Below are 26633 nucleotides of genomic sequence, written 5' to 3'. Positions count from 1 at the left end.
CGGCCTCAGCCTCCTGAGTAGCTGGGACTACAGGTGCCCACCACCACACCTGGCTAATTTTTGTATTTTTAGTAGAGACGGGGTTTCACCATGTTGGCCAGGCTGGTCTTGAACTCCTGACCCCACGTGATCCACCCACCTTGGCCTCCCAAAGTGCTGGGATTACAGGTGTGAGCCACTGTGCCCCGCAAACTTTCAGAATCAACTTGATTTCTAAAATAGAAAAATATGGCCAGGTGTGATGGCTCATGCCTGTAATCCCAGCACTTTGCGAGGCTGAGGTGGGCAGATAGCTTGAGCTAGGGAGTTCGAGACCAGCCTGAGCAACATGGTAAAACCCCATCTCCACAAAAGTACAAAAATTAGCTTGGGTGTGGTGGCATGTGCCTGTGGTCCCAGCTACTGGGAGGCTAAGGTGAGGGAACTGCTTAAGCCCAGGAGGTCGAGGCTGTAGTGAACCAAGTTCATGCCACTGCACTCTAGCCTGGTGACAGAGCAAGATACTGTTGAAAGAAAGAAAGCAAGTAAGAAAGCAAGAAAGAAAAGAGAGACAGAGAAAAAAGCAAAAAGAGAAGAGAAGAGAGGAGAAGAGCAAAGCAAGGCTTTGGCCAGTCAGGTTGAATGAAGTTCCCACATCTTACACTGTGTGGACCTGACTTCCGATTTCCTCACCACAAATAACTGGACTAAGGATTCGGAGCAAACTGAAGCCCACTGTTACACGACTGCACGCGAAGACAGCTCCGTGCACAGCACCTTCTTCAGGGCACAGTCCCCACCAGTATCTGAAGAGGCCTGACACCGCAATGCAAGGAATGAAGGAAGGTGTCACTTGCGACCACTGCAAAATGTCAGCTAATACGTAGGGTCACTGGGACTTCTGCTGGGTTCCAGGGCACTCAGAGAGTCCCTGTCGTCTTTCCCTGGGCTCCACCTGGGCTGTACGACATGAGACCCAGGTACTCTGTGGGTGCCGAGACTCTGGCACTACCATCACAGGCGCCAGCACCCTCCAAACCTCAGCAGCTAAGGATTTTCCTTACATTTTCAAAGGAAAAACGCACAGCGTAACAACCGCTTGTCACAACACAGTCTCCCAAACCAAGTGGAGACTTGTCCCTTTAGTGGAAAACAGGTTTAAAGTATTTTGGTGTAACCACACTCTTCAAAAAATCAGGAAGCTGCACAGGCGGATCATGCCAGATGCTCACAGGAGTTCTGTCTGGAGAGCACTCTCCAGTGACGCCATCAGTACTCGACGCACACGTGGTCCAAGGAGAATGTGCCCCTGCCAGGGTTCCTAACAGAACCCTGACTGGGAGCTGGGCACCGTCAGCCGGGACACACTTCCCAGCCACTTAGGCATCCAGGTGGGACCAAGAAAGTAAATCTGGCCAACAAAATGTAAGTGAAGTGTCTAGAGAGTGCTTTCAGGAATGTTCCTTAAGAGAAAGATTTCGAGTCTGCCTTTCCTCCTCCTGCATCCTGCTGCCCAGGATGAACGCGTGAGGACTGGTGTCCTGGCTGCCACTTCGGGCTGGGAGAAGAGGTCAACATCCTAGGGAAGTCAGAGTAGCCAGAGGAGGCCTGTACCCCTAAGGGCACCCTGAGGTTCTGATGGGGCACAGCGACCAGGGAGCAGGGTGGCCTCCCGCACGCCCTGCTGTGAGAGGGAAATGGGCTTCTGGCCGTCTTGACCCTGGTCACCGGGGGTCACCTGGAAACACAACACTGCTCAACTCTCCTGATTCTTTGTGGTACCCAACTTCAGTGACCAGCCCCCAGCAGCTAAGCATGTCAGTTTAGGGAGTGTTCCCTGCCCAGACCAAGGAGCTTTCATCACCAGTCTCCACAGGCACCATGGACCCGGGTTCTGTGTGCGTTGCTCTGCAGGCTGCCTCATCCAGTTCTGCTAGAGCCCCGCGAGGTATGCACCATTCACACCTCAAATGATAACCCCAGGCCCTGCCCGAGCTCCCACCCTTCCCGCCTGTAGAGGCCCCGCAGCCAACAACCCCCACCCTGGAGACGGCCCACCCCGAGCCCAGAGCCAGCTTCCTATACAGCACTGGCACAGGGCTTCGCACAAGGCACAGCCTTAGCTAGGTAAAGAAAAGCATCTCCAGGGTAAGTGTTTCCTTCCTACCCTTACAAGAGAGAGGGGAAAAAAACTTAGCATCTTACCTCAAAGGAACATTCAACATTTCTGTCATTTTTTGTGTGTGATAATCCCTTCAGGTCTATCTTTTCAACACTCACTGTAAAAGTAAAACAAAAAACAAAAATGAAATAAGAGCTTGAAGTATATACATGATTATTTAGCATTTGATATTTAGCAGTGTTCAAACTGAGGTTCTCAGCGCCCAGGCTGTCCTGTCACTTCAGTGGTGCCTCACCTAGAACCAGAGCCCAGAGAGGAAGGCGGGCGGCAGCACCGATGCAGGGCAGGTTTGCAACAGAAAGCAGGGAAAGCAAAGCCACATCTGGCAATGGCAGGGCAGGAAACAACTCCAGAGTATGACATACGTTTATGGACCCCGCAAGAGCCCAGATGCAGCTACAACTGAGTATCTGTGCAGCCTCCCGGGTTCACCCTCAAAACCGTTACGAATCTGTCCCAACTTCTGAAAAGCTAATGCTCAGCATTTTCAATTGTGACTGTTTTAGACAATATTTCCCCAAGAACACAGTTACCTGGGAGCCTCTTCCATGTATTTTCTTTTCTTTCTTTTTTTTTTTTTTTTTTTTTTTAGACAGAGTCTTACTCTGTTTCGGCAGCTCACTGCAACCTCTCTGCCTCCTGGGTTCAAGCGATTCTCGTGCCTCAGCCTCCCCAGTAGCTGGTATTACAGGCGCACGCACCACCATGCCTGGCTGATTTTTGTAATTTTAGAAGAGAAGAGGTTTTGTCATGTTGGCCAGGTTGGTCTCAAACTCCTGACCTCAGGTGATCCACCCACCTCAGCCTCCCGAACTGCTGGCGTGAGCCACCATGCCTGGCCTTTCTTTTCAACAGAATTCATTCTCATCCTTCTCTGTGAGGGCAAGGATGAGGAGACCAGAACAGCAGTCCTGGGGGAATCAGGAAGATAGAGAGCACTGTCTCAAAGCAGAACCAGGCTGCAGTGAATGAAGCTGCACAGGATGGACGGCAACAGGGACGAGAGGCCTCACCAGGCAGCCCGGAAGGCATCAGCCTACTCATCCCGTTTTCCCGTACACTGGTGCGTGTTTTTCTCATCAAAAATAAGATGATACAATTAGGTTTTAAGCACCATTTTTAAATGAGCCCAAATATCTGCTTAAAACAAAACAGCCGCGTATGGAACGTGCTGTAGTTTCCGACTCAGCCGTATCAAGGCAGGCCTGCCCTGCCGATCCAGCGCTGATGCTTCTCGCTACCCAGCACACCCGGCTCTGCCAGCTTCCACACTTCCCGGGCTCCAGGAGCCCCACGCCGCAGCTTCACACACAACTGGGAAAGAGGCTACGGGAGCATTCTCCCGCCTTCCTCCACCAGCCTTCGCTGGGTCTAGAGGCCACCTGGCCGTGTGCAACTGGGATGTCTGCTAATTTGTAGAATCTAACTTTGTCCAATGTGAAATACTCAACACAACTTCTCAGAACTGTGAATGTGACACTTCCTGCCGGCACCCAAAGACCTCCTGGTCTCCCGCACCAACGTTCTCCAGAGCCCTCTCCGCGGACGCCAGTGCTCACACAAGGTCACGGCCACCTCAAAAACCTGTATGGCCAAAAAGCTTTTTGGGGCAGCTGAGAGCAGTGATTCACGCCTGGTATCCCAGCACTCTGCGGGGCCAAGGCAGGCAAATCACAAGGTCACGAGATCAAGAGCAGCCTGGCCAGTATGGTGAATCCCTGTCTCTACTAAAAATACAAAAAATTAGCTGGGCATAGTGGCAGGCGCCTGTAATCCCAGCTACTCGGGAGGCTGTGGCAGGAGAATCGCTTGAACCCGGGAGGCAGAGGTTGCAGTGAGCCGAGATCGCGCCATTGCACTCCAGCCCGGGCAACAGAGTGAGACTTAGTCTCTAAAAAACATAAGTTTTTTGGGGAAAAAAAATCTCAGAAACTCCTTGTCAACTGTCAATGTACATTAGAATATTAAGGACTCTGAGAAGTCCTACAGTACCTAATAATTTTTTAAACGATTCCCCACATTTTTTGGCCACACAACTTCTTCTCCTAACATACACGAACCTCCCCTAGAGAAGGACCTGCTCTGTGCACACGCTCTGGGGATGGTTCTAAGCCTGCACTGCCCAAATCACCCGTGACAAGTTAAGTTAATGAAGAATGAATAAAATTGGCTGGGTGCGGTGGCTCACACCTGTAATCCCAGCACTCTGGGAGGCTGAGGAGGGCGGATCACCAGGTCAGGAGATCAAGACCATCCTGGCTAACACGGTGAAACCCCGCCTCTACTAAAAATACAAAAAACTAGCCGGGCGTGGTGGCAGCGCCTGTAGTCCCAGCTACTCGGGAGGCTGAGGCAGGAGAATGGCGGGAACCCAAGAGGAGGAGCTTGCAGTGAGCCAAGATCGCGCCACTGCACTCCAGCCTGGGCGACAGAGCGAGACTCCATCTCAAAAAAAAAAAAAAAAAAAAAAGGAATGAATAAAATTAAACGTTCAACCCCCCAGTTTCCTGAAGAACCATGCTGAGGGTTCTGCAGCCACAGGAGGCTAGTGGCTGCCACGCTGGGCGGTGTGCTCCCAGACAGCGCTGTCTAAACCAACACCCGCCTGTCCGCGAGCAGCTCTGTGGGCCTCCACCACGCCCCCATCTGCATGTCCTCTGTGGCCGCCCCATGATGCCACGGCTGAAGAGCTGTGCCAGACACCACTCTGCTCCCAGAGCCAATGACACTGACTCCCTGTGTCTCTGCAGAATGAGCCGGCCAACCCTGAGCTAAACCAACCATCCTCGCTCGCTCCCCCAGCATGTGCCACGAACACCCGGCCACGTCCCAGGTCACCCTGCAGGTGCTTCAAGGGTGGTGGAGCACAAGGCAGCGGGTGCTGCCCTCCCAGCAGCACCACCTGCTCTGCCGGGGACCCTCATGCATCTCACAGATGTGGGAGTCCACTCGGCTTAGAGTTCTTTAAGCTTAAAATAGCACCTCACAGGAAGGAATTACTATAAAAAATACAAATGTTTATTTCCTTTCTGGCAAAACAAAGAGCACAGCACATTTAGAGGCTGCACAGTCCTGCTGATGTTCACTCAGTGAAACTACACGCTGTTCCTGCCTGACTTCCTCAGACTGTCAGCAAATACATAGCTTTTATGTTTTTCTAAAGCAGTGCTTCTAAAACTTCCCACAATGACATCACTCTAATCCATATATTTTACTTTTTTAAACAACACATAGTGTCAATGAATACAGAAACACGTAGTCAGCATTCTCCCTGGCCACAGACACCATGTGTACCTCATGTCCCAGGACTGAATAATATGAGGGTTTATGAAAAAAGTAAAAAGAAAAAACCCCCATCTGGACTGAGAGTAGGAAGTGACTCACTCATATCTCGTATCTGGACAGGAAAATGGGAAAAGCAGATGAATGTTATTCAGCTGTTTTCAAATAAAAGAGGCATTTCCAAGTCTAGGCCCCAAATGCTGGCGCATCCCTCTGCAGAATGGCCAGCCTGGGCAGTGGCCGCCCCCGGCCAGGGCAGCCCTGGGCCCAGGAGGGACACAGCGAGGCTCCCTCTACTCCTGCCCTGGACCCCATGTGCTCCATGGGCTCTGAAGGCTGAGAAGAGGAGCCTGGGAGAGAGAGAAGACCAGGCATAAGGAGTGAGGGGCTGGGTGACCAGCCTGCGTTAAGGTCAGGAAGGATTTAAGCACGCTCTCAACTCTGGAGCCATCACAGATCGTGATTCTAAAAACCACAACAAGAAAAAAGGCTTATAGAGCTTACGCATACCAGGCTTATGCCTAAGTGACGGGTTGATGGGTGCAGCAACCCACCATGGCATACATTTACCTATGTAACAACCTGCACATCCTGCACACGTACCCCAGAACTTAAAAAGAGAAAAAAGGCTTAGATATTAAGTAGAAAATTACAAATTCTATGCATAACATGATGACAGTTTTGTTTAAAATGGAAATGAAAACACTAAAACTAAACGATCGAAAGTGATGGGAACAGCTGTGTACGGTGGCGAAGTGAAGAGCAGCTTTTCCCCACATTTCTGTAATGTGGTTTTGCCATCTCAAAGCGAATACCTATCTGCACACAGACACTCATTACAACCCACTTCCAGTCTGCCCCCAGTGTGGCTGCCTTCCCCTCCCTCCCTGGTCACCCCACTGCCTTCTGTGGAGCGTAAGCAAAAGGCTAGATAAATTCACGGGCGGCCAGGCGCGGTGGCTCATGCTTATAATCCCAGCACTTTGGGAGGCTGAGGCAGGTGGATCACCTGAGGTCAGGAGTTCGAGAACAGCCTGACCAACATGGAGAAACCCCATCTCTAGTAAAAATACAAAATTAGCCGGGCATGGTGGTGTATGCCTGTAATTCCAGTTACTTGGGAGGCTGAGGCAGGAGAACGGCTTGACCCCAGGAGGCAGAGGTGGTGGTGAGCCGAGATTCATGCCACTGTACTCCAGCCTGGGCAACAAGAGTGAAATTCCATCTCAAAAAAAAAATAAAAATAAAAATTCAGGGGCAAACAGCACCCCATCACCTGACAGGAGACAGCAGAGCCAGAGGGACTATGAAGACAGGATCCGCACTGGCCAGAAAGCCTCCGTGAAGAAAGTGTTCGGTGTGCATGGCGATTCGGCCACAGCGCACGGCAGCCAAAGCCATGAGGAGGCTCTCCTGGAGCACTGAGGCTGATCAGCACCGCACCCAGGCAGGCCTGTGTGGGCACAAACAGGGCTGGGGCAAAGGGACCCGAGGCTGGGCCAGGCCTGCGCCCTCCTTCTGAAATAAGAACACAAAGGATGATGTACTTTTCCCTCTGAAATGTCTGTTCAAACCTTTCTTCTTTTCTCATTCCAGGTACACAATAGGCATTTTCCCCAAGTCTTACAAGTTATATCACACCACCTTCGATAAAATGTATAATCACATAGACTATCATTTCGTAACTGCATCAATACCTAGTAGCATTTAGACGCCAGTACTCTAATGTAACTGAAAAGGGGGAAGCTGGAGTAAGAACGGTGATGTCGGAAGTCAGGCCTCCCTTTGGTCCAACTGTACCACACTGTGGTGTTTCGATGCCAAGGTGAACAGTTTCTGATTTTTTCCTTTTACACTTCAATACCTCTACAATCAGATGCCAGGGACATCTCACACCTGCTGCTGGCCATGTGACAGGAATAACACGGTTGTGACAGCCTGCCACCTATGGAGAAAATGAGGAAAGAGCCAGCAACCAGGTACAGTAGCTTAAAAACAGGTACAGTAGCTTAGGAAAAACCCCAAAACAATGACCAGGCACATGCTCCGATGCTGCGGTGACGCGGCAGTGCATGGCACACAGAGCCCACTGCTCACGAGGCATGGACGCCTCGACCCAGCCGGCTGGACGGGATGCACAGGAGCTGGACTGTGCGTCAACTGCAGGAGCACCTTACCTCATTTATTTGGGTATTTTCCTTTCTATGCCTGTACAAGAATGATACTATGAAACTCTGCAGCTGGCCGGGCGCGGTGGCTCAAGCCTGTAATCCCAGCACTTTGGGAGGCCGAGACGGGTGGATCATGAGGTCAGGAGATCGAGACCATCCTGGCTAACACGGTGAAACCCCGTCTCTACTAAAAAATACAAAATCAGTTGGCGGTGGCACGCAGTCCCAGCTGGAAGGAGGCAGGAGACAGAGCGAACTGGAGGGTGGGAGCTTGCAGCCGAGATCTGGCCACTGCACTCCAGTCGTGACAGAGCAAGACTGATTCTCAAAAAAGAAACTCTGCAGCCAAGTCTTAAAGGGCTTTTTCTTTCTTTCTTTTCTTTTTTTTTTTTTTTTTTTTTTTTTTTGAGACGGAGTCTTGCCTCAAGTTGCCCAGGCTGGAGTCCAACTAACGATCTCGGCTCACTGCAAGTCTGGGCCTCCGGTTCACACACACCACTCTCCTGCCTCAGCCTCTCCTGAGAAGCTGGGACAACAAGCACCGGCCACCCTCACACCCAGCTAATTTTTGTGGTTTTTAGTAGAGATGGTTTCACTGTGTTAGCCAGGATGGCTCTGGATCTCCTGACCTTTAGACCAAATTGCCTGGCCTCCCTTGGTGCTGGGACATGAGCTTTCACCTACCAGCTTCAGTGCTGGCTTTTTCAATAAATCCAACCAATAAAAGCAGCATGTTAGTTTTAGGGCAATACCGCGCGCTTTTTAGGTACAGAGAAAGTCTTCCAGCCAGTAGCATCTCACAGTTAATGTCACAGTTAACGACACACGGGAAGGAGATGGAATGATGCCTCCCAAGACCTAAGTTCGAATATTCATTCAGTAACTAAAGTCAGTATTGTGTCTGCTTCCTCATTTGTAAATGGGGATAGTAGTTTAAAAGGATCCCGCTGGCTGGTGGCTCAATGCCTGTAATCCCAGCACTTTGGGGAGGCCGCAGACGGGCGGATCACAAGAAGTCAGAGAGACTGCTACTCCACGTGAAACCTCGCCTCACTAAACAAAAATGAAGCTGGCGCGCCAGCTCGTAGTCCCAGCGTACTTCGGAGGCTGAGGGCAGGAGAATGGCGGAACCCGAGGCGGAGCTTGCAGTGAGCTGAGATCCGCCACTGCACTCCAGCCTGGCGATAGAGCTGACCCGCCTCACAAAAAAGCGACCAATAGTTAGTATATGAATAAAAACAGAAAATGGCCCTAATAAGTATAAAGATATAAAATTCCCAAAAAATAAAGGGCCCTGTTGGGGCATTCACACGGGGCCTGGGTCCACAGTCAGCACTGGCCCGGTCTTCTTCCCAGTTGGAGCATTCACACGGGGCCCAGGCCCACTGTTAGCACTGCCCTGGTCTTCTTCCTGCTACTGAGGAACAGGAGAGGGCCCTACAGAGGAGTCCCCGAAATACAACTGATTTATCTCTAAGGAGCCTATGGCTCCAGAAGCAAAGTGTCCTGCCTCACCTTTGTTACTAATAAGCAAACTGTATTATTTGGTTAAGATGTACTTCTGGTTTGTAGGGGACTCAAAAACCTAGGAGCTAAATTTACCAATGTATTGCTATTTAAACTAGCTAAGACAAGCCATGAATATTACTAACTCAGTTTCCTTTCTGAAGTGCCTGGGTATGGATTATGGAATTCTCTTTATAGGATTCCCAACAGCCTGGGAGAAAGGACGACGCTCATACAAGTACTTTTTTTTTTTTTTTTTGAGAGGGAGTCTCGCTCTGTCGCCCAGGCTGGAGTGCAGTGGTGCGATCTTGGCTCACTGCAAGCTCCGCCTCCCGGGTTCATTCTCCTGCCTCAGCCTCCTGAGCAGCTGGGACTACAGGCACGCGCCACCACACCCAGCTAATTTTTGTATTTTTAGTAGTGATGGGGGGTTTCACTAGTTGGCCAGGCTGGTCTCAATCTTCTGACCCTGTGATCCGCCCACCTCAGCCTCCCAAAGTGCTGGGATTACAGGCGTGAGCCACCGCACCTGGCCACAAGTTCTCACTCCTCACTCTGCTAAGCAGTCTCTCATTTGGCATTTTGCCTTAATGACCAAGTGCGATTTCCCAAGTAAAGTAAAACTGAATCAAAAACCTATGATATTCCTATAAATTAAAAAATAAAAATAAAAAGATTAAAGCTTGAGATAGACACCTCAGTTACTCTGATTTGATCACTACACATTATATACATATATCAAAATATCACATGTACCTCCAACCCAAAAGATATATGTATAACTATGAGATATCCATAGAAAATAAATACATCTTACAAGTTACATTAAAGAACCACATACAATTTAAACAAACAAGATCTTAGAGGATGATTAAAATGTTCCAAAGTCAAAATACAGGTAACCACATCAATTCTGTATCTTACATATCATTCTACAATGACTAGGTTGGTAAATCAAACCTCAGGACAATCAGCACAATAGCTGTAGATTATTTTGCTGTCTACCAGCAGCTCTCTACATCCTTTAATTAAAAGGAACCAAACATTTTCCCACACAATTTTATGCTACTGACAAGCATTTTTAAAAGTTTATTTTAGAGATGGGTCCTGGCTGTTACCCAGGCTGCACTCAAACTCCAGGGCTCCAACAATCTTCCTGCCTCAGCTTTCCACACAGCCAAGACTACAGGTGAAAGCCACTGTGCCTCGCCTAACAGGCCACTTTTAATTTACTGACTGAAATGCATGCAACAGTATGCTTTTATGTTTATAATTATTTTTTAAAGACAGAGCTTTGCTCTGTCACCCAGGCTGGAGTGCAGTGGCACAATCTCAGCTCACTGCAACCTCCACCTCCTGAGTTCAAGCAATTCTTGTGCCTCAGCCTACCCAGTAACTGGGATTATAGGTGCACACCACCACGCCCAGCTAATTTTTGCATTTTTAGTAGAGACAGGGTTTTGCCATGTTGGTCAGGCTGGTCTCGAACTCCTAACCTCAAGTGATCCACACACCCTGACCTCCCAAAGTGCTGAGATTACAGGCATGAGCCACTGTGCCCAGGTGATTCTAAAGTTTTAGACAAAGAGACCAGACATTTTATAAAACAGAATTTGCAACACGTTTCAGGAAGGCACCAAACAGGGAAGTATCCAGAGGACACTGGCCACATCCCAGACTATCCATAAACCGATTCCTCACAACAAAATGCCCTTCATTTTCTTTTTGACAGGGTCTCACTCTGTCACCCAGGCTGAAGTGCAGTGGTATGATCTTGGCTCACTGCAGCCTCGAACTCCTGGGTTCAAGTGATCCACCCACCTCAGCCTTCTGAGCAGCTGGGTTTACAGCCATGCATCACCATGCCCAGACGATTTTTGTATTTTTTTTTGTAGACACGGGGTTTCGCCATGTCACCCAAGCTGGTCTGGAACTCCTGGACTCAAAGTGATCTGCCTGCTTTGGCCTCCCAAAGTGCTGGGATTACAGGCCTGCACCTTCACGCCCAGCCCAGCCCTTCATTTTCAGATGAAAGCATAGAAATACTCCAAAGTCAGCCTTCTATCTGCTATAATATATATGCGACTGTTCCCATACAGTTTCTTTTCTCTTTTTTTTTTTGAGATACAGTCTCCCTCTGTACCCCAGGATGGGGTGCAGTGGTGCGATCTCAGCTCACTGCAAGCTCCGCCTCCTGGGTTCACGCCATTCTCCTGCCCCAGCCTCCTGAGTAGCTGGGACTACAGGTGCCCGCCATGACGTCCAGCTAATTTTTTGTATTTTTAGTAGAGATGGGGTTTCACCGTGTTAGCCAGGATGGTCTCTACCTCCTGACCTTGTGATCCACCAGCCTCGGCCTCCCAAAGTGCTGGAATTACAGGCGTGAGCCACCGTGCCCGGCCGCCCACACACTTTCATATAAATACTCAAGCTGATTACTAATAGAGTCACCTACATTATCTTAATTTCAAATCGTAGAAAATATGCTTCATCTTTCCTGGCTTTGTCTTGGGGTCAGAAGAAGTATTTACGTACAAAAATCTTTTATTAAGTCCATTTCTCTGTTTTCATCTTTGATTTTCCTTATCTCCCATTCATGTTTATTGTTTAAATCTGTAGTTCTATCAGATTCAAGTTTGAAAGGCAACACAAAGCTCCTCTCCAACATAAGCATACCGGTGTTACTCCATTTGTGCCTCCAGAGTCAGAACACAAAACAAAATCTGAACTAGAACTCTGATTTTAGCAAATAAAGTTAGGGGCCTTATCACAGGAAAAGATGTTTTTCTTAAAGGTAAAATTGACGACTCGGAGATTAAAAATAATTCATCAATAAATAGCCATATATTCTAATGCATTAAAAGGGCACTCTTAGGTAAAGTTGTTACGGCTTTCCTCTTACTTTTTTGGGGCCAACCTGTGTTTCAGGGAAACTGAACTAAAGATGATCTATGAAAACATAGTGTTGGGAGACTCTGGCTCCAGGTAAGAGGGAGCAGCAACAAAAGCTCCTGCAAGGGAGACGTTCCTCTCTGATGTGGGGGCTGTGATTCCAGGTGGGGTGACACCTCCTCACTGCCTTTTCTTCTCTCTGTCCTCCCCCAAAGATGGGGATGGTCACTGAAGTGCACAGCAGAGAGGGTTAAAGCTCTAGCTTTCCGGATGGAGGACCAAAAAGGGGAGCCCTTGGGAACTGGAAGGACAGAAGGACAGCAGAGAGGGAGGATTTCAGGGGAGCAACCCTGTGACGTTGTTGACGCGTTCACCCCGGGGCTGCCCATGTAAGACTCTCGACTGCAGAACACACCTCCACCAGTCTCAGGCTGGACGGCAAGCAATGCCCCCGAAGGACGAGGCCAAACAGCACCGCCAAAGCTCGGAAAATGGAGCTGGCACCACAGCCACACCCCACAGAAGGCTGCACAGAACTTGCTGTCAGAACCCAACCAGGTCAACTGCTCCAAACCAAAAACATCACTATTCTCTGTAGGATTAAAGATGAGTCAGAGTCTCGTATCATACTATTCAAGAAATCAACAGATCCCAACACTGAGATGACACAGATGCTAGAACTACCAAAGATACCGAAGCAGTTACAGTCACAATGCCCCAACAGGAAGGGGCACACACTCTTGAGATGCACAGACAGACGGAAAGCCTGTGCAAATTCAGATGTAAAGAACCAAATAAAAAATTAGAAAAAAAAAAATTTAAACTTTAGGAGTGGGAGAATGGCTGAAAAAGTCCCAAATTTGGTGACAGACATAAGCCTATGTACAAGAAGCTCAATGAGCTTATCCAAACAAGACAAGCCCAAAGAAATCAACATCCACACACATCATAATCACAATGCTAAAATCCAAAGACAAAAAAATCTTGAAAGCAATCAAAAACGATACATTACCTCGTAGGAGAAAACCATTCAAATGACTGGGAATTTCTCATCAGACACCACGAAGGCCAGAAGAGAGCAGAATCATATTTTAAAGTACTGAAGGCAAATAACTACCAACTATAATTCTACATCCAGTGAAGGCGAAATAAGACACCCTCAGATGGAGGAAAACTGAGAGGACTGTTTGTCAGGCCTGCTCTGAAAGAACTGCTAAAGTTCTTCTAACAGAAGGAAAATGAACTGGAAGGAAACTTGGACCATCAGGAATGAAAGAAAAGCAAGAGAAATGGGAAATATCTGGGTAATATAAAAGCAGTCTATTCTGCTTTTGAATTGTTCAAAATAGGTTTGAGAAGGTTGAAAACAAAAATATTAACGTGGTCCCAAGCAGCTTTCGATGCACGCGGATATAATTCCTAAGACAACTGTGACCAGAAGGGCAGAGGCCTGGATGGCGGCTGGGTTTCTACCTCTCACTGGCACTGGTAAGTGGGGTCCAGGCAGACTGGAGTCACTGATGGCTCTACAAAAGATTCAATGAGAAAACACTGCTGCTTCCAAGAAACCTAATTTTTTTTTTTTTTTTAAAGTGGGCAGCTTTTTATCAATGCAGGAATTGTCCAGTGAGCCTTTTATTTGCTACCAGGTAAGTCAGCTGAGTTGGGATCAGTAAATTTAAAAGATGCTGACAGTGGCCAGGCATGGTGGCTCACACCTGTAATTCCGGCACTCTGGGAGGCCAAGGCAGAAGAACTGCCTGAGCTCAGAAGTTAGAGACCAGCCTGGGCAACATAGTGAGACCCTGTTTCTACTAAAAATTTAAAAAATTAGCTGCACATGGTGGTGCACACCTGTAGCCCCAGCTACTCAGGAGGCCAAGACCAGGGGATTCCTTGAGCCCAGGAGTTCAAGGATGCAATGAGCAGTGATCACACCACTGCACTCTAGCCTGGGTGACAGAGTGAGATATTATCTCAAAAATAAAAAACAAAAAAGCCAGGAGCTGTAGCTCATGCCTATAATCCCAGCATTTTGGGAGGCTGAGGCGGGCAGATCACTTGAGACCAGGAGTTCAAGACCAGTCTGGCCAAAATGGGGAAACCCAATCTCTACTAAAAATACAAAAATTACCTGGGTGTGATGGCCCATGCCTGTAGTCCCAGTTCTTCAGGAGGCTGAGGCATGAGAATCACCTGAACCTGGGAGGCGGATATTACAGTGAGCCACATCACTGTACTCCAGCCTGGGTGATAGAGTGAGACTCTGTCACAAAAAAAAAGAAAGAAAGAAAGAAAAGGAAAAAACTAGAAAGGGTTCTGTGGTGCTAGACTGTCAGTGAGAAGGCCTGGGAGCAGCCACACTCCATTAGCAGGACACACACATCGCATCAGATTTTGGCTTCTAAAACCCATTTCCCACTAAATGAACCAAGGCCCATACAAATTGTTGATTTCAGGGCTAGGGGAGAGAAAGCTGAGCCTTGAACATCTTGTTGTGCCAGAAAGCAAGGAAGTGCTCATAGAATGATGGGACGTATTAAAAAGACACAAAGCATCAGTTTTCAGGGGCTTCCACCAGCCAAATTTGGTACAGCTTCAACATCAGAGTAATGACAGTAATAGATTATAACTCACTGAATGAAACAGGAAACAATAATCCCATACAAACTTAAATAAATGATTAAGCTGAAAGTCTGATAAGAAACAGACTATCTAGTTGGAAAGTAATTTTTACACAGGAGAATCCTGGCAGACAGCATGAAAATTAATAAAGTGACTGTCATCAGTAACAGAACAAATTGAGAGCTTGTACCACCCGACGGGACACAGCGAGAGCAGTGTAGCGTGTTCCTGGCAAAGATGTACAGCCTGAATCAAGTCAGGAAAAGCATCGAACAAACCCAGATTGAGGGATGGTTGGCAGAATTAGTGGTTCATAATCTTCTGAAGTATCCGGGTCGGGAACGACGGAGGAGCAGCTACCAAAGGACACAAAGGAGGCCAAATGCACCCTGGGATTCAGAACTTGACCCTCTGGGTATAAAAGGCATTACTGGGACAATGGCCGGAATGGGAATAAGCCTGAGAATTAGAGGGTGGTGAAATCTCAGTGCCAACGTCCTGATCTTGACGGCTGTACTGTGTGGTGATGGACGAGAAAGCCATTGTTTGCAGAAAACACATGATCAAGATTTGGGGATGTTGGGGGATCAGACCCACAATTCACTCCCAATGTTTCAGGAAAGTTCTTTATATTGTAGTTACAACTTTTCTGTAAATTTGTAATTCTGTTTTTCAAAATAACCTTTTTTTTTTTTTTTTTTTTTTGAGATGGAGTCTCGCTCTGTCGCCAGGCTGCAGTGCAGTGGTGTGATCTCAGCTCACTGCAACCTCCATCTCCCGGGTTCAAGCGATTCTCCTGCCTCCAGCTCCAAAGCAGCTAATTTTTGTATTTTTAGTAGAGACAGGGTTTCACCATGTTGACCAGGATGGTCTTGATCTCTTGACCTCATGATTCGCCCACTTCGGCCTCCCAAAGTGCCGGGATTACAGGCGTGAGCCACTGCACCTAGCCTGAACTGAACCATATTTAAAGACGTTGATCTATTCCCTCAGTGTGTACCATCAGAAGAAAGGCACTGTCTGTCAGTGCTTCTTATTTTTTTGGTTGGAGAGGTTGAATTTATTTTTTTCTAGTTAATTATGATTGCTGTGTTATCTTCCTGTATTTTGTTTTCACTCTGAAAGATCATAATCCATTCTTCCAAATCTTCAGGAATTACTTGGTATAGGATTTAACAGGCCACCATGTGATCAGATGTTCCTTTGAAGTTTCCTTTGATATTTTATTACCAGATAGTCCCTCAAGCCACGGCGTGTGGGCTCAGCCGCTGCAACTATGTGATGACGTGCTGACCTGAGAAACACACATGCTGACCATCTGGCCAAGAACTGAAGACCAGGGCAAAATCAGAGCATATCACAAACATTTTTCCAGAACAGGGTTGTAGTGTCTCTTTTGATGCCAAATTTTAATTAAATAATAATTGTTGAAGGAAAACTAATTTTTTAATTAAAGAAGGTTCTATATAATTATGCAAGATGTTTAGAAATCAACTTATTTTATCTGATTTTTCTAGGCCTCTTATCTTCCCAATCAATTGATTTAAAAAATATTTTTAGGTACTCCTTACTCCAAACATCAACAGTATTTTTCTTAAATTTTAAACAATTTTGGCCGGACACGGTGGCTCATGTCTGTAATCCCAGCACTTTGGGAGGCCAAGGTGAGCAGATCACCTGAGGTCAGGAGTTCAAGACCAGCCTGGCCAACATGGTGAAACTCCATCTCTCCTAAAAATACAGAAATTAGCTGGGCATGGTAGTGCACACCTGTACACCCAGCTACTTGGGAGGCTGAGGCAGGAGAATCGCTTGAACCCAGGAGGTGGAGGTCGCAGTGAGTCAAGATCACGCCATCGCACTCCAGCCTGGGCAATAAGAGCGAAACTCCCTCTCAAAGACAAAACAACAACAACAAAATGTAAATAAGAGAGGTTGGCAAACCATATCCCCTGAGAGTTAAGAATGGCTTTTACATTCCTTTTTAAAGAGTTATTTTAAGGCTGGGTGCAGTGGCTCATGCCTGTAATCCCAGCACTTTGGGAGGCTGAGGTGGGTGGATCACCTAAGGTCAGGAGTTTGAGACAAGCCTAGACAACATGACAAAACCCCATTTCTACTAAAAATACAAAATTAGCTAGGTGTGGTGGCACATGCCTGTAGTCCCAGCTATTTGGGAGGCTGAGGCAGAAGAATCACTTGAACCCAGGAGGTGGAGGTTGCAGTGAGCCAAGATTGTGCCACTGCACTCCAGCCTGGGCAATAAGAGCGAAACTCTGTCTCAAAAAAAAAAAAAAAAAAAAAGTTATTTTTAAAAAAAAATTGGCAAGGCGCGGTGGCTCATGCCTGTAATCCCAGCACTTTGGGAGACCGAGGCAGGTGGATCACTTGAGGTCAGAAATTTGAGACCAGCCTGGCCAACATGGCAAAACCTCGTCTCTACTAAAAATACAAAAATTAGCTGGGAGCGGTGGCACACACCTGTAATCTCAGCTATTCAGGAGGCTGAGGTGAGAGAATCACTTGAACCTGTAAGGCGGAGGTTACAGTGAGCTGAAATTGCACCACTGCACTCTGGCCTGGGCAACAGAGGGAGACTCCTTCTTAAAAACAAAAATTATGAGACACAGACTATACATGACCCACAAACACAAAAACATGAATCACCTGGCCCTTCACGGGAAAAGTTTGCCAGCTCCTGAGTCAGAGTGTCAGTGGAAATGCTGACAACAAACTCTACCTTTTGAGCAAATGAGATGATGACAAAGTGGCTTTGCTTTCCTTGGTTTATAGCCGAGGTCAGCAAACTTGACTTTTTTTTCTTTTTTTTCTTTTTGTTTTGAGACAGAGTTTCGCTCTGCCACCCAGGCTGGAACGCAGTGGCGTGATCTTGGTTCACTGCAACCTCCACCTCCCAGGTTCAAGCGATTCTCTTGTCTCAGCCTCCTGAGTAGCTGGGATTACAGGCATGCACCACCATGCCTGGTTAGTTTTTTTTGTATTCTTAGTAGAGATGGGGTTTTGCCATGTTGGCCAGGCTGGTCTCAAACTCCTGACCTCAGGTGATCCACCTGACCTGGCCTCCCAAAGTGCTGGGATTACAGGTGTGAGCCACTGTGCCCGGCCAGCAAACCGACATTCTCTACGGGAAGACAATTTAGTAACAAATACCACGTGAGAATTTTCACATTCAAAATACATATAACGTCATCTAAGACTCAAGACGAAAACAGAATTCTGCCAACACACTAGGAAAAGACATTCCAGTAAAGCTCTTTTGGGGCAGAGTCTTTTTTTTTTTTTTTTTTTTTTTTTTTTTTGAGACGGAGTCTGGCTCTGTCGCCCGGGCTGGAGTGCAGTGGCCGGATCTCAGCTCACTGCAAGCTCCGCCTCCCGGGTCTACGCCATTCTCCTGCCTCAGCCTCCCGAGTAGCTGGGACTACAGGCGCCCGCCACCTTGCCCGGCTAGTTTTTTGTATTTTTTAGTAGAGACGGGGTTTCACCGTGTTAGCCAGGATGGTCTCGATCTTCTGACCTCGTGATCCGCCCGTCTCGGCCTCCCAAAGTGCTAGGATTACAGGCTTGAGCCACCGCGCCCGGCTTGGGGCAGAGTCTTAAAAGACATATACACATTCTTAAAGATGGGGAAGAAACAGACCTCACCCCTCCACCCACACATATTTTGGGCCGGGGGAACAGAGCAGGCAGCCTGGAGACCAGCCAGACTGCAAAGGGTCTGTGTGAAACGGCAAGGGGGTCAGGTGTTTTGTTTTGTTTTTTTAATTTCAGGCAAAATTCACATAGAGCAAAATGCAGAGATCTGAAGTGTACAACTCAACGAGTTTGGGTAAATTCATATACCCATGTGATCACTAATCCTTGAATCAAGACGCAGTGCTTTTCAATTCTCCAAAAAGTCTCGAACATCATATAAACAGACCATACATGGGTCCCGCTTTCATTCAACACTGTATTTTTGAGATTCCTATGCGGTTACATGTATTAGTTTTGAAAATGACTGAGTTCTCTTCCCTTGTATAAATACACCACAGTTTGTTTATCCATATTCTCCCACTCATAGACATCTGGGTTGTGTCCAGTTTGCGGCTATTATGCATAAGCTGCTATAAGCCTTCATCTACAAGTGCTGGTGTGGACATACCCTTTCATTTCTTTGGGATAAATTCCCTAGGACAAGAACTGCAGGAATATAAGATACATTCATCACTTCATAAGAAATGCCAAACTGTTTTCTTCATGGTTGTAGCATTTTATCCTCCTATCAGCTGTGGATGAAAGTTCTAGCTGCTTCTGATCCTAACATTTGCTATTTTGTCCTTCTGACTTTCATCACCCCGGTGAATAGAAATGATACTCTCCCGTGGCTTTGCTGTGTATTTCCCTGATGACTGGTGACTTGAATAATGGCATCCCTGGACAATCTGTGTATATAAGCATGAAGGTATGAGTCCTCTGGAGTTAACTGCCTTTCTTTCTTCTGTTGGTGGAAAAAACCTAATTGCATTAATATATGTGTAATCTACTGTTCGGAATGCATACCATTCTTCTATAGGAAGATAATCTTCACAATCATTAACTGCTTCCATTTCCATATACAGGTTGTATTCCTTTTTTTTTTTTTTTTTTTTGAGGCGGAGTCTCGCTCTGTCGCCCAGGCTGGAGTGCAGTGGCGCGATCTCGGCTCACTGCAAGCTCCGCCTCCCGGGTTTACGCCATTCTCCTGCCTCAGCCTCCCGAGTAGCTGGGACTACAGGCGCCGCCACCACGCCCGGCTAATTTTTTTGTATTTTTTTAGTAGAGACGGGGTTTCACTGTGTTAGCCAGGATGGTCTCGATCTCCTGACCTCGTGATCCGCCCGTCTCGGCCTCCCAAAGTGCTGGGATTACAGGCTTGAGCCACCGCGCCCGGCCTACAGGTTGTATTCCTAATCCGAAAATCTGAAATCCAAAATGCTCCAAAATCTGAAATGTTTTGAATTATTCTTAATGAAAATAACTTTCATTCAAAACCTGACTTCCCACAGTCCTCTGGCATCCACTGTTGCAAACAGCAAGTCCAAGTTAGCCTGATTCTGGTTTCTTCACAGGTGAGATCTGTTTTGTTGTTCTCCTTTGAAAATGTGTAAGATCATTTCTTGATCCCTTATCAGAAACAACAATGCGTCTCGATGTGGGTGTTTTCAACTCCCCTTTCTCAGCACTCGGTCCGCCCTTTCGAGGGAAGACTCACGAGGCCGTTTTCTGCCCATGCGTACTGAATGCGCTCCTTCCTTTCATCTTCTCTTCCAGACACCCTGCGTTTCAGATGCCGAGCTTGGCTGCCCGTCTGCGCCACTCACCTTCTCTCTACCTTGTACCTCCACGTTCAGCAATCCTCGAACACTACTGAATGTTTTGTTCTGGCGGTCATTTTTACATCCCAACAACTCTTTCTTGGTCTTCATTTTTTCTTTTATCATGGCACCCAGCTTTCACTCGACAACTGCAATATCCCCTCAACCTGGCCGGGCGCGGTGGCTCAAGCCTGTAATCCCAGCACTTTGGGAGGCCGAGACGGGCGGATCACAAGGTCAGGAGATCGAGACCATCCTGGCTAACCCGGTGAAACCCCGTCTCTACTAAAAAATACAAAAAACTAGCCGGGCGAGGTGGCGGACGCCTGTAGTCCCAGCTACTCTGGAGGCTGAGGCAGGAGAATGGCGTGAACCCGGGAGGCGGAGCTTGCAGTGAGCTGAGATCCGGCCACTGCACTCCAGCCTGGGCGACAGAGCGAGACTCCGTCTCAAAAAAAAAAAAAAATAAAAAAAAATAAAAAAAAATAAAAAATATCCCCTCAACCTCCCAGAGAATGTTAACTGGAGTTTCCCTAAGTAGGATACTTATCAAAATGATCAGCCTCTGTTCTCTGAATTATCTGTGTACTTTGCAGTAGTCTGAATTCTCTGCCACAGTTCTTTACCCTTCGTCACACTGCAACCCATGTTGTGGCTGGCTTACGGTGGTGCAGACTTTCCTATCCTTGAATTCAGGGGTGTGGCCATGAGACTCGCTGTGGACATCACAAAGAGGCAGAAATGACCGTGTGCCGGCCCAAGCTCAGCCTTACCAATCCTCATGGCTCCCACGTGCCCTTGGTCACCAGTTCAAGGAGGATGAGGGACACCTGAGTCAGAGCCACCCCAGCCACTATGACCTGAACAGCATAGCCCAGCTGACAGCAGCCAGCCCATGCTGGCTCATCCGTGAGGAAGGCGCTCATCTTGGGTGCTCCTGAGCTCTGCTGGTCGGCTGTTAACACAGCTGTGGCTGACCAACACATCCCAGGCGTCTCTTAACCCTGTTGTGGTCTGTCTTTACAAGCTTCCTTACATCCTTTCTCTAGAACAAAACCTTATGAAAATAATTGGGCACACTTTAATGTTCCTATCCCTAAAACTATGAAGAGAAGTAGGAAGGGATAGATGCAGGGAAGAGAGGGTGAGGGGCACGGGGCAGGGGAAAGGGCACCATGGTTCCTGGGCTCCTAGGCCCACCATCCATGATCACGAAGGAAGAGAGAGGAACACTCAGCAGCACAGGTGCAGCGACAGACCCCCACTAACTCAGCAACGCCACCAAGAGAGCAAACCGCAATCCCTTTCTCTTTAGGTCGACAGAGACCTAGAGAAAAAATCCAGTAGTTTTCTGCCAAATGTCTTTCTTTAATTTGCTTTCAAGGTATCTTTATTAAGTGGTTTAATCTACATTCTCAATAATAAGAAACCACTTCAATAATTACCAAAATTATGCTTAAAAAATCACAGTAAAGGGAGTATTTATAGTAGAGGGGAGAGTTTAAAAAATGACCTGGGATAAGCCAGGCATGGGGCTCACACTTGTGATCCCAGCACTTTGGGAGGCCGAGGTGGGTCAATGGCTTAAGCCCAGGAGTTCAAGACCAGCCTGGCCAACATGCCAAAACCCTGTCTCTACAAAAAATATGAAAGTTAGCTGGGCATGGTGGTGTGCGCCTGTGGTCTCAGTTACTCGGGAGGCTGAGGCAGGGGGACCCCAGAGGTCGAGGCTGCAGTGAGCTGAAACACTGAGGCACTGCACTCCAGCCTGGACAACAGAGTGAGAACCTGTCTCAAAAAAAAAAAAAAAAAGAAAAGAAAAGAAAGAAAGAAAAGAAAAAAAAAGAGAGAAAAAGAACCAGGATTGTTTTCCAGCAGACACCCCTTCTTCTAAGTTCTATACAATACAACCAAATGTCTTCACACCTGAACTAAGAGCTGTACCACAATCACACCAGATACTTCCTGCTTTAAAATTTTATTACCAAAACCCAGTTTTCACTTAAAAATTGGAAAACTGTATTCTTAAGACTAGCAGTTAAATAATAATTTTCCTAAAATATCAACTTACTTTCTCACTTTACTTGTCTATGTTAATGGGATAATTTTTAGAAGCATTACTTCTTTTAGCTGTTGTTAGAATTTGAACATTCACTATCACACTGATGAAACTGCTGCTTCTTCCCTACATCTTTTTAGGACATACCATGTTATACTTAAGAACATGATATAATTTATTTTTCTTTGGTTTTTTATTATCTAGCTACATTGTGTTAATTTCATTTGTTCTTCACAAAGAGAAACAAAAGTAGTGAAAAACTGGTAAAACATAAAGCAGACAATAGATTCTTTTTTTTTTTTGGAGACAGGCTTTCACTCCTGTTGCCCAGACTGGAGTATAATGGCATGATCTTGGCTTATCGCAACCTCCACCTGCCAGGCTCAAGCAGTTCTCCTGCCTCAGTCTCCTGAGTAGCTGGGATTATAGGCGTGCGCCACCACGCCTGGCTACTTTTTGTATTTTTTGTAGAGAAGGGTTTTCACCATGTTGCCCAGGCTCGTGTGGAACTCCTGAGCTCAGGTAATCTGCCTGCCTCGGCCTCCCAAAGTGCATAAGCCACCGCGGTGATAATATTTTTAAAGTAGCAAAAACAGGAAATGAACACCCTTTCCTTTTTTTTTTTTTGAGATGGAGTTTTGCTCTTGTTGCCCAAGCTGGACTGTAATGGCACGATCTCGGCTCACAGCAACCTCCACCTCCTGGGTTCAAGCGATTCTCCTGCCTTAGCCTCCCGAGTAGCTGGGGTTACAGGTGCGTGCCACCATGCCCAGCTAATTTTTTATATTTTTAGTAGAAATGGGGTTTCACCATGTTAGCCAGGCTGGTCTCAAACTCGTGACCTCAGGTGATCTGCCCACCTCGGCCTCCCAAAGTGCTAGGATTACAGGCGTGAGACACCGCGCCCAGCCTTTTTTTTTGAGACAGAATTTTGCTCTTGTTGCCCAGGCTGGAGTGCAATGGTGTGATCCTGGCTCACTACAACCGTCACCTCCCGGATTCAAGCAACTCTCCTGTCTCGGCCTCCCAAGTGGCTGATATTACAGGCGCGTGGGCTCCCACACCTGGCTAATTTTTATATTTTAAGTAGAGATGGGGTTTCACCATGTTGGTCAGGCTGGTCTCAAACTCCTGACCTCAGGTGATCCACTCAACTCGGCCTCCCGAAGTGCTGGGATTATAGGCGTGAGCCACCGCGCCCAAATTTCCATTTTTAACGATTAGTGATGTGGCACTTGAATTTAGGGGCCCTAGGAATGTCACTTATTTACATATTAAGGTAAACATTCTGCTCGGCATTAGTATGCTCTAAGCGCAGCGCCAGCCATAAGTGATATAAAAATGAAAAGGTTCAAAGAAGTGACGCTGCGCTAGGCTTCAAGGGCAGGGTCTATTCTGGGCAGAGGGATGCTGCAGTTAGGGCCTGGGAGCAGGACAGTGCTGTTTGCCTCGGAGCGGAAGGGGAGTGTCAGAAGCTGATATGGGGAAGGAAGGTCACACAGAGGCAGCAGCTCCCTGGCTGGTGACACCACAGTGAACATGGAAAAGAAATCCTGCAGGTCCGCTGCATTCAGATGTCTTGGTTTGAAATGTGATACTTTCTAGCTCATGAGCCTGGGCAGTTATTTCACCCCTCAAAGCCGCATGTCCTCGCCTGAGCAAAAGGAATCCCGGCTCTCCCTGCACGGCGCGGGGCTGGGCAAGTGTGGGCTGACTGCAGCGTCCTTGAGCCACTGCGGACAAGCCGTAAGCAGGGGCGTGCAGTGACGCAGGGTGTACTGGACTGGTCCCTGCTAGACAGACAGTCTGAAGAGGGGCAAGGCCAAAGACAGAGGGACGCATGAAGTGACAGATAAGATGGAGGCCCAGATGATGGGGAAGAAACGGTGACAGCCTCGCAGGGCCAGAGCCACCACGTGCGAGAGAAGCTGCCTTGGACTTCCAGGTTTCTGCTCTAAGCACTCGATTGCTGGGATCAATCATAAATATTGGAACCATGTCGAGGGCATGCAGGAGCTGGCAGCTCCATGCTGGGCAGGTAACTGTGTACCCACTGGCTGCATGGGTGAAAATATTCACGTTACCAGTGGCTGACAAGGACTTGGAGTCTGCAAGTGTCTCAGCTGAACTCAGAGCTGAAAGCCACCGAGAGAGGGACAGTGGCTGCAGAACAGGCTCAGGTAAGACGGCTCAGGGAAAGCGTAAAGCAGGGTACAGAAGAGCGCTATCAGAACCACTAGCCTTTGAGGGACACGAGAAGAGGGAATTTCAAAGGAAACAGAGAGGCAAGGCGAAAGCCAGGCAAGGGTGTTCTCAGGAAACCGATTTAATGGAGCCCACCGGCTTCACAGGGATGACGTTTCACAATTTTAAAAAAACAGAAGCAGCCAAGGGAGGATGGAGTTTGGGGCGGGGCAGTCACAAATGCCAGGAAAAGGTAGTGAGCTCTGAAAGCACCTACCTTGCTTGTCAACTGAAGAGCCCCTCATGACCCTCCGTGAGAGCAGCTTCAGGGAGGTGCAGATGCTGAGGCTGGGGTGAGTGGTGCAGGTGCTGAAGTGAAAGAAACAGCGAAGCCCCATGTCTCCCGGCAGCGTGGCTGTGTGGTGACAGGGAGGAGGGCTCAGGCGGCCCAAGTGCACACGTGTGCCCACGCCCAAGTGGAGATACCTCGGGGGCCCTGAGAAAGGAGAGAAGACTGAACACAGAGGGGGATGCCAAGCACCTGTCTCCCTCAACAGAGGAGTGGACCCAGCCTGGGAGGGGAGGCGGAAGAGAGGGGCAGATTGGCGTCTGAACAAGCTGGAAATGGAGTCCTGACCTGTGACAACCTCCAGCAAAGCCACCTGCTGGAAGGAAGTGGGGGCTCCTGGGGGACAGAGCCATGCTTGGGAGCGAGCGGCACTCACGCAGAGCCCAACTAAGGGCATGTGGCATGACCTGGCCCTGCTGGGCCCCAGTCATGGCAACAGCTCCTATTCCACAAATAACAAAGAAAAATCCTAGGAAAAAATGTATTTACAGAACAAAACACCCCTCTGAAGTCACTGGAGAGTAGTGAGAGCAGGCAGAACCTGGAGGAAAGCCGCAGAATACGGGAGGGTGCAGGTTTGTGCCTTTCACCCGAGGGCAGGCCCCGTCAGTGCCCCCGTCAGTGCCCGGCCCTGGGAAGAGGGGATAGGGCTGGGATGAGCGCAGCTGCCCACCAAGGAGAGCCTCCCAGACAAAGCCCAGGCTCTGCACGTGCCCACCGTACACCTGCTGCCCCAGCCACGGGTGGAGGGCCGGCTTCACACAGCTGCTGCAGTCTAAGGACTAAGGCACCTCCATCTGCTGCCCACCCCAGCAGCAGAAGCCGCGACCTTGTCCAAACAATATTCCCTGTTGCAAGAGAGAAACAACACTCTTCAGAACACGAGAAAAGCTGGAAACTATAATCACGCACAACGGCACAATCTAAAATCAGACATTCATAAAAACAGGGAAACGTGAGGAATACTTGAGAAAGTGCGATGAATGGACGCCAGCCCTAAGTGACCCCCATGCTGAAACTGGCAGACCAGGATTTGAAAGCAGCTATTATAATGATGTTCAAAGATGTAAAAACAAAAATGCTCACAATAAGTGAATGGATAGAAACTCAGCAGAGAAACAGAAATTATAAAAAAGAACCATATAGAAATTCTAAAACTAAAAATACAGTGTCTGGTATGAAAACATCCATTAGCTTGGTGTTCCAGCAGACTGGAAATGACAGAAGGGTACAAGAGCTTGAAGATAGATAAAAAGAAAATGTCCCGTCTGAGGGACAGAGAGAAAAGAATTTGAAAAATGAACTGAGTTTCAGCTCAGATTTGTGAGGCAAGACCAAAGGTTTCTCATACATGAAAACTAGACTCTCAGATGGAGAAGAGAAGGAGAATGAGGAAGAAAGAATACTCTAATACTGACTGAAACGTTTATGTTGTAGTGAAAAGCATAAGCTCAGACACAAGCAGTTCAGTAAACAAGAAATAAAATTACACCACGGCACATCATAGACAAACCATTCCAAACCAAAGATAAAGAGAAAATCTTCAAAGCAGCCAGAGAAAAATGGCCCATGGCATACGGCGACACAAATGCTAGAGGACTTTTCATTAGGAAAACAAGAGCCAGAATATAGCAAATTGACATTGTTAAAGTTAAAACAAAATTCTCAATGAAGAATTCCATAATTAGCCAGAATGAAGGCAAAACAAAGATATTTTCAGATAAATGAAAACTAAAATCCACTGTCAGCAGAACTGCACTGAAAGAAATGTGAAAGGAAGTTTTTCAGGCTGACGGGAAATGAGACCAGATGGAAATTCCAATTTTCAGGATAAAATGAAGAGCAGTGGAAATAGTAAATAATATGGACAATATAAAAGACTATCATCTTTTTCCTTTTACTTTCTTAAAATATATGCAAAAATCCTAGGCCTGTCTTACACGGTGCAGAGCACACATAGCTGGATTCATGGGATAAGTACACATACAGGATGGGGCAGAGCTGCACTGATGATGCCTGGTAAACGGCTGACAACTGGTGAGAACAGGGA

The 26633-nt window shown here is 47.6% G+C and overlaps 1 protein-coding gene across 2 annotated transcripts in view; it reads right to left on the bottom strand.

Moving 5' to 3' along the window:
• Positions 1–26633, bottom strand: part of ZCCHC14 (zinc finger CCHC-type containing 14) — a 90593-nt gene that overhangs the window by 24981 nt on the left and 38979 nt on the right. For both annotated transcript variants that reach the window (XR_641725.4, XM_003917284.5), the window contains exon 3: positions 2185–2258. Coding sequence is in view for 1 of the 2 variants with exons in the window: in XM_003917284.5 (XP_003917333.3) it covers positions 2185–2258 (74 nt within the window). In the remaining variant the exon portion in view is untranslated. The remainder of the gene's footprint in view (positions 1–2184; positions 2259–26633) is intronic.

The sequence above is a fragment of the Papio anubis genome, chromosome 18, assembly GCF_008728515.1.
Source record: "Papio anubis isolate 15944 chromosome 18, Panubis1.0, whole genome shotgun sequence".
NCBI classification, from domain to species: Eukaryota; Metazoa; Chordata; class Mammalia; order Primates; family Cercopithecidae; genus Papio; species Papio anubis.
This window is presented reverse-complemented; position numbering and strand designations above follow the sequence as displayed.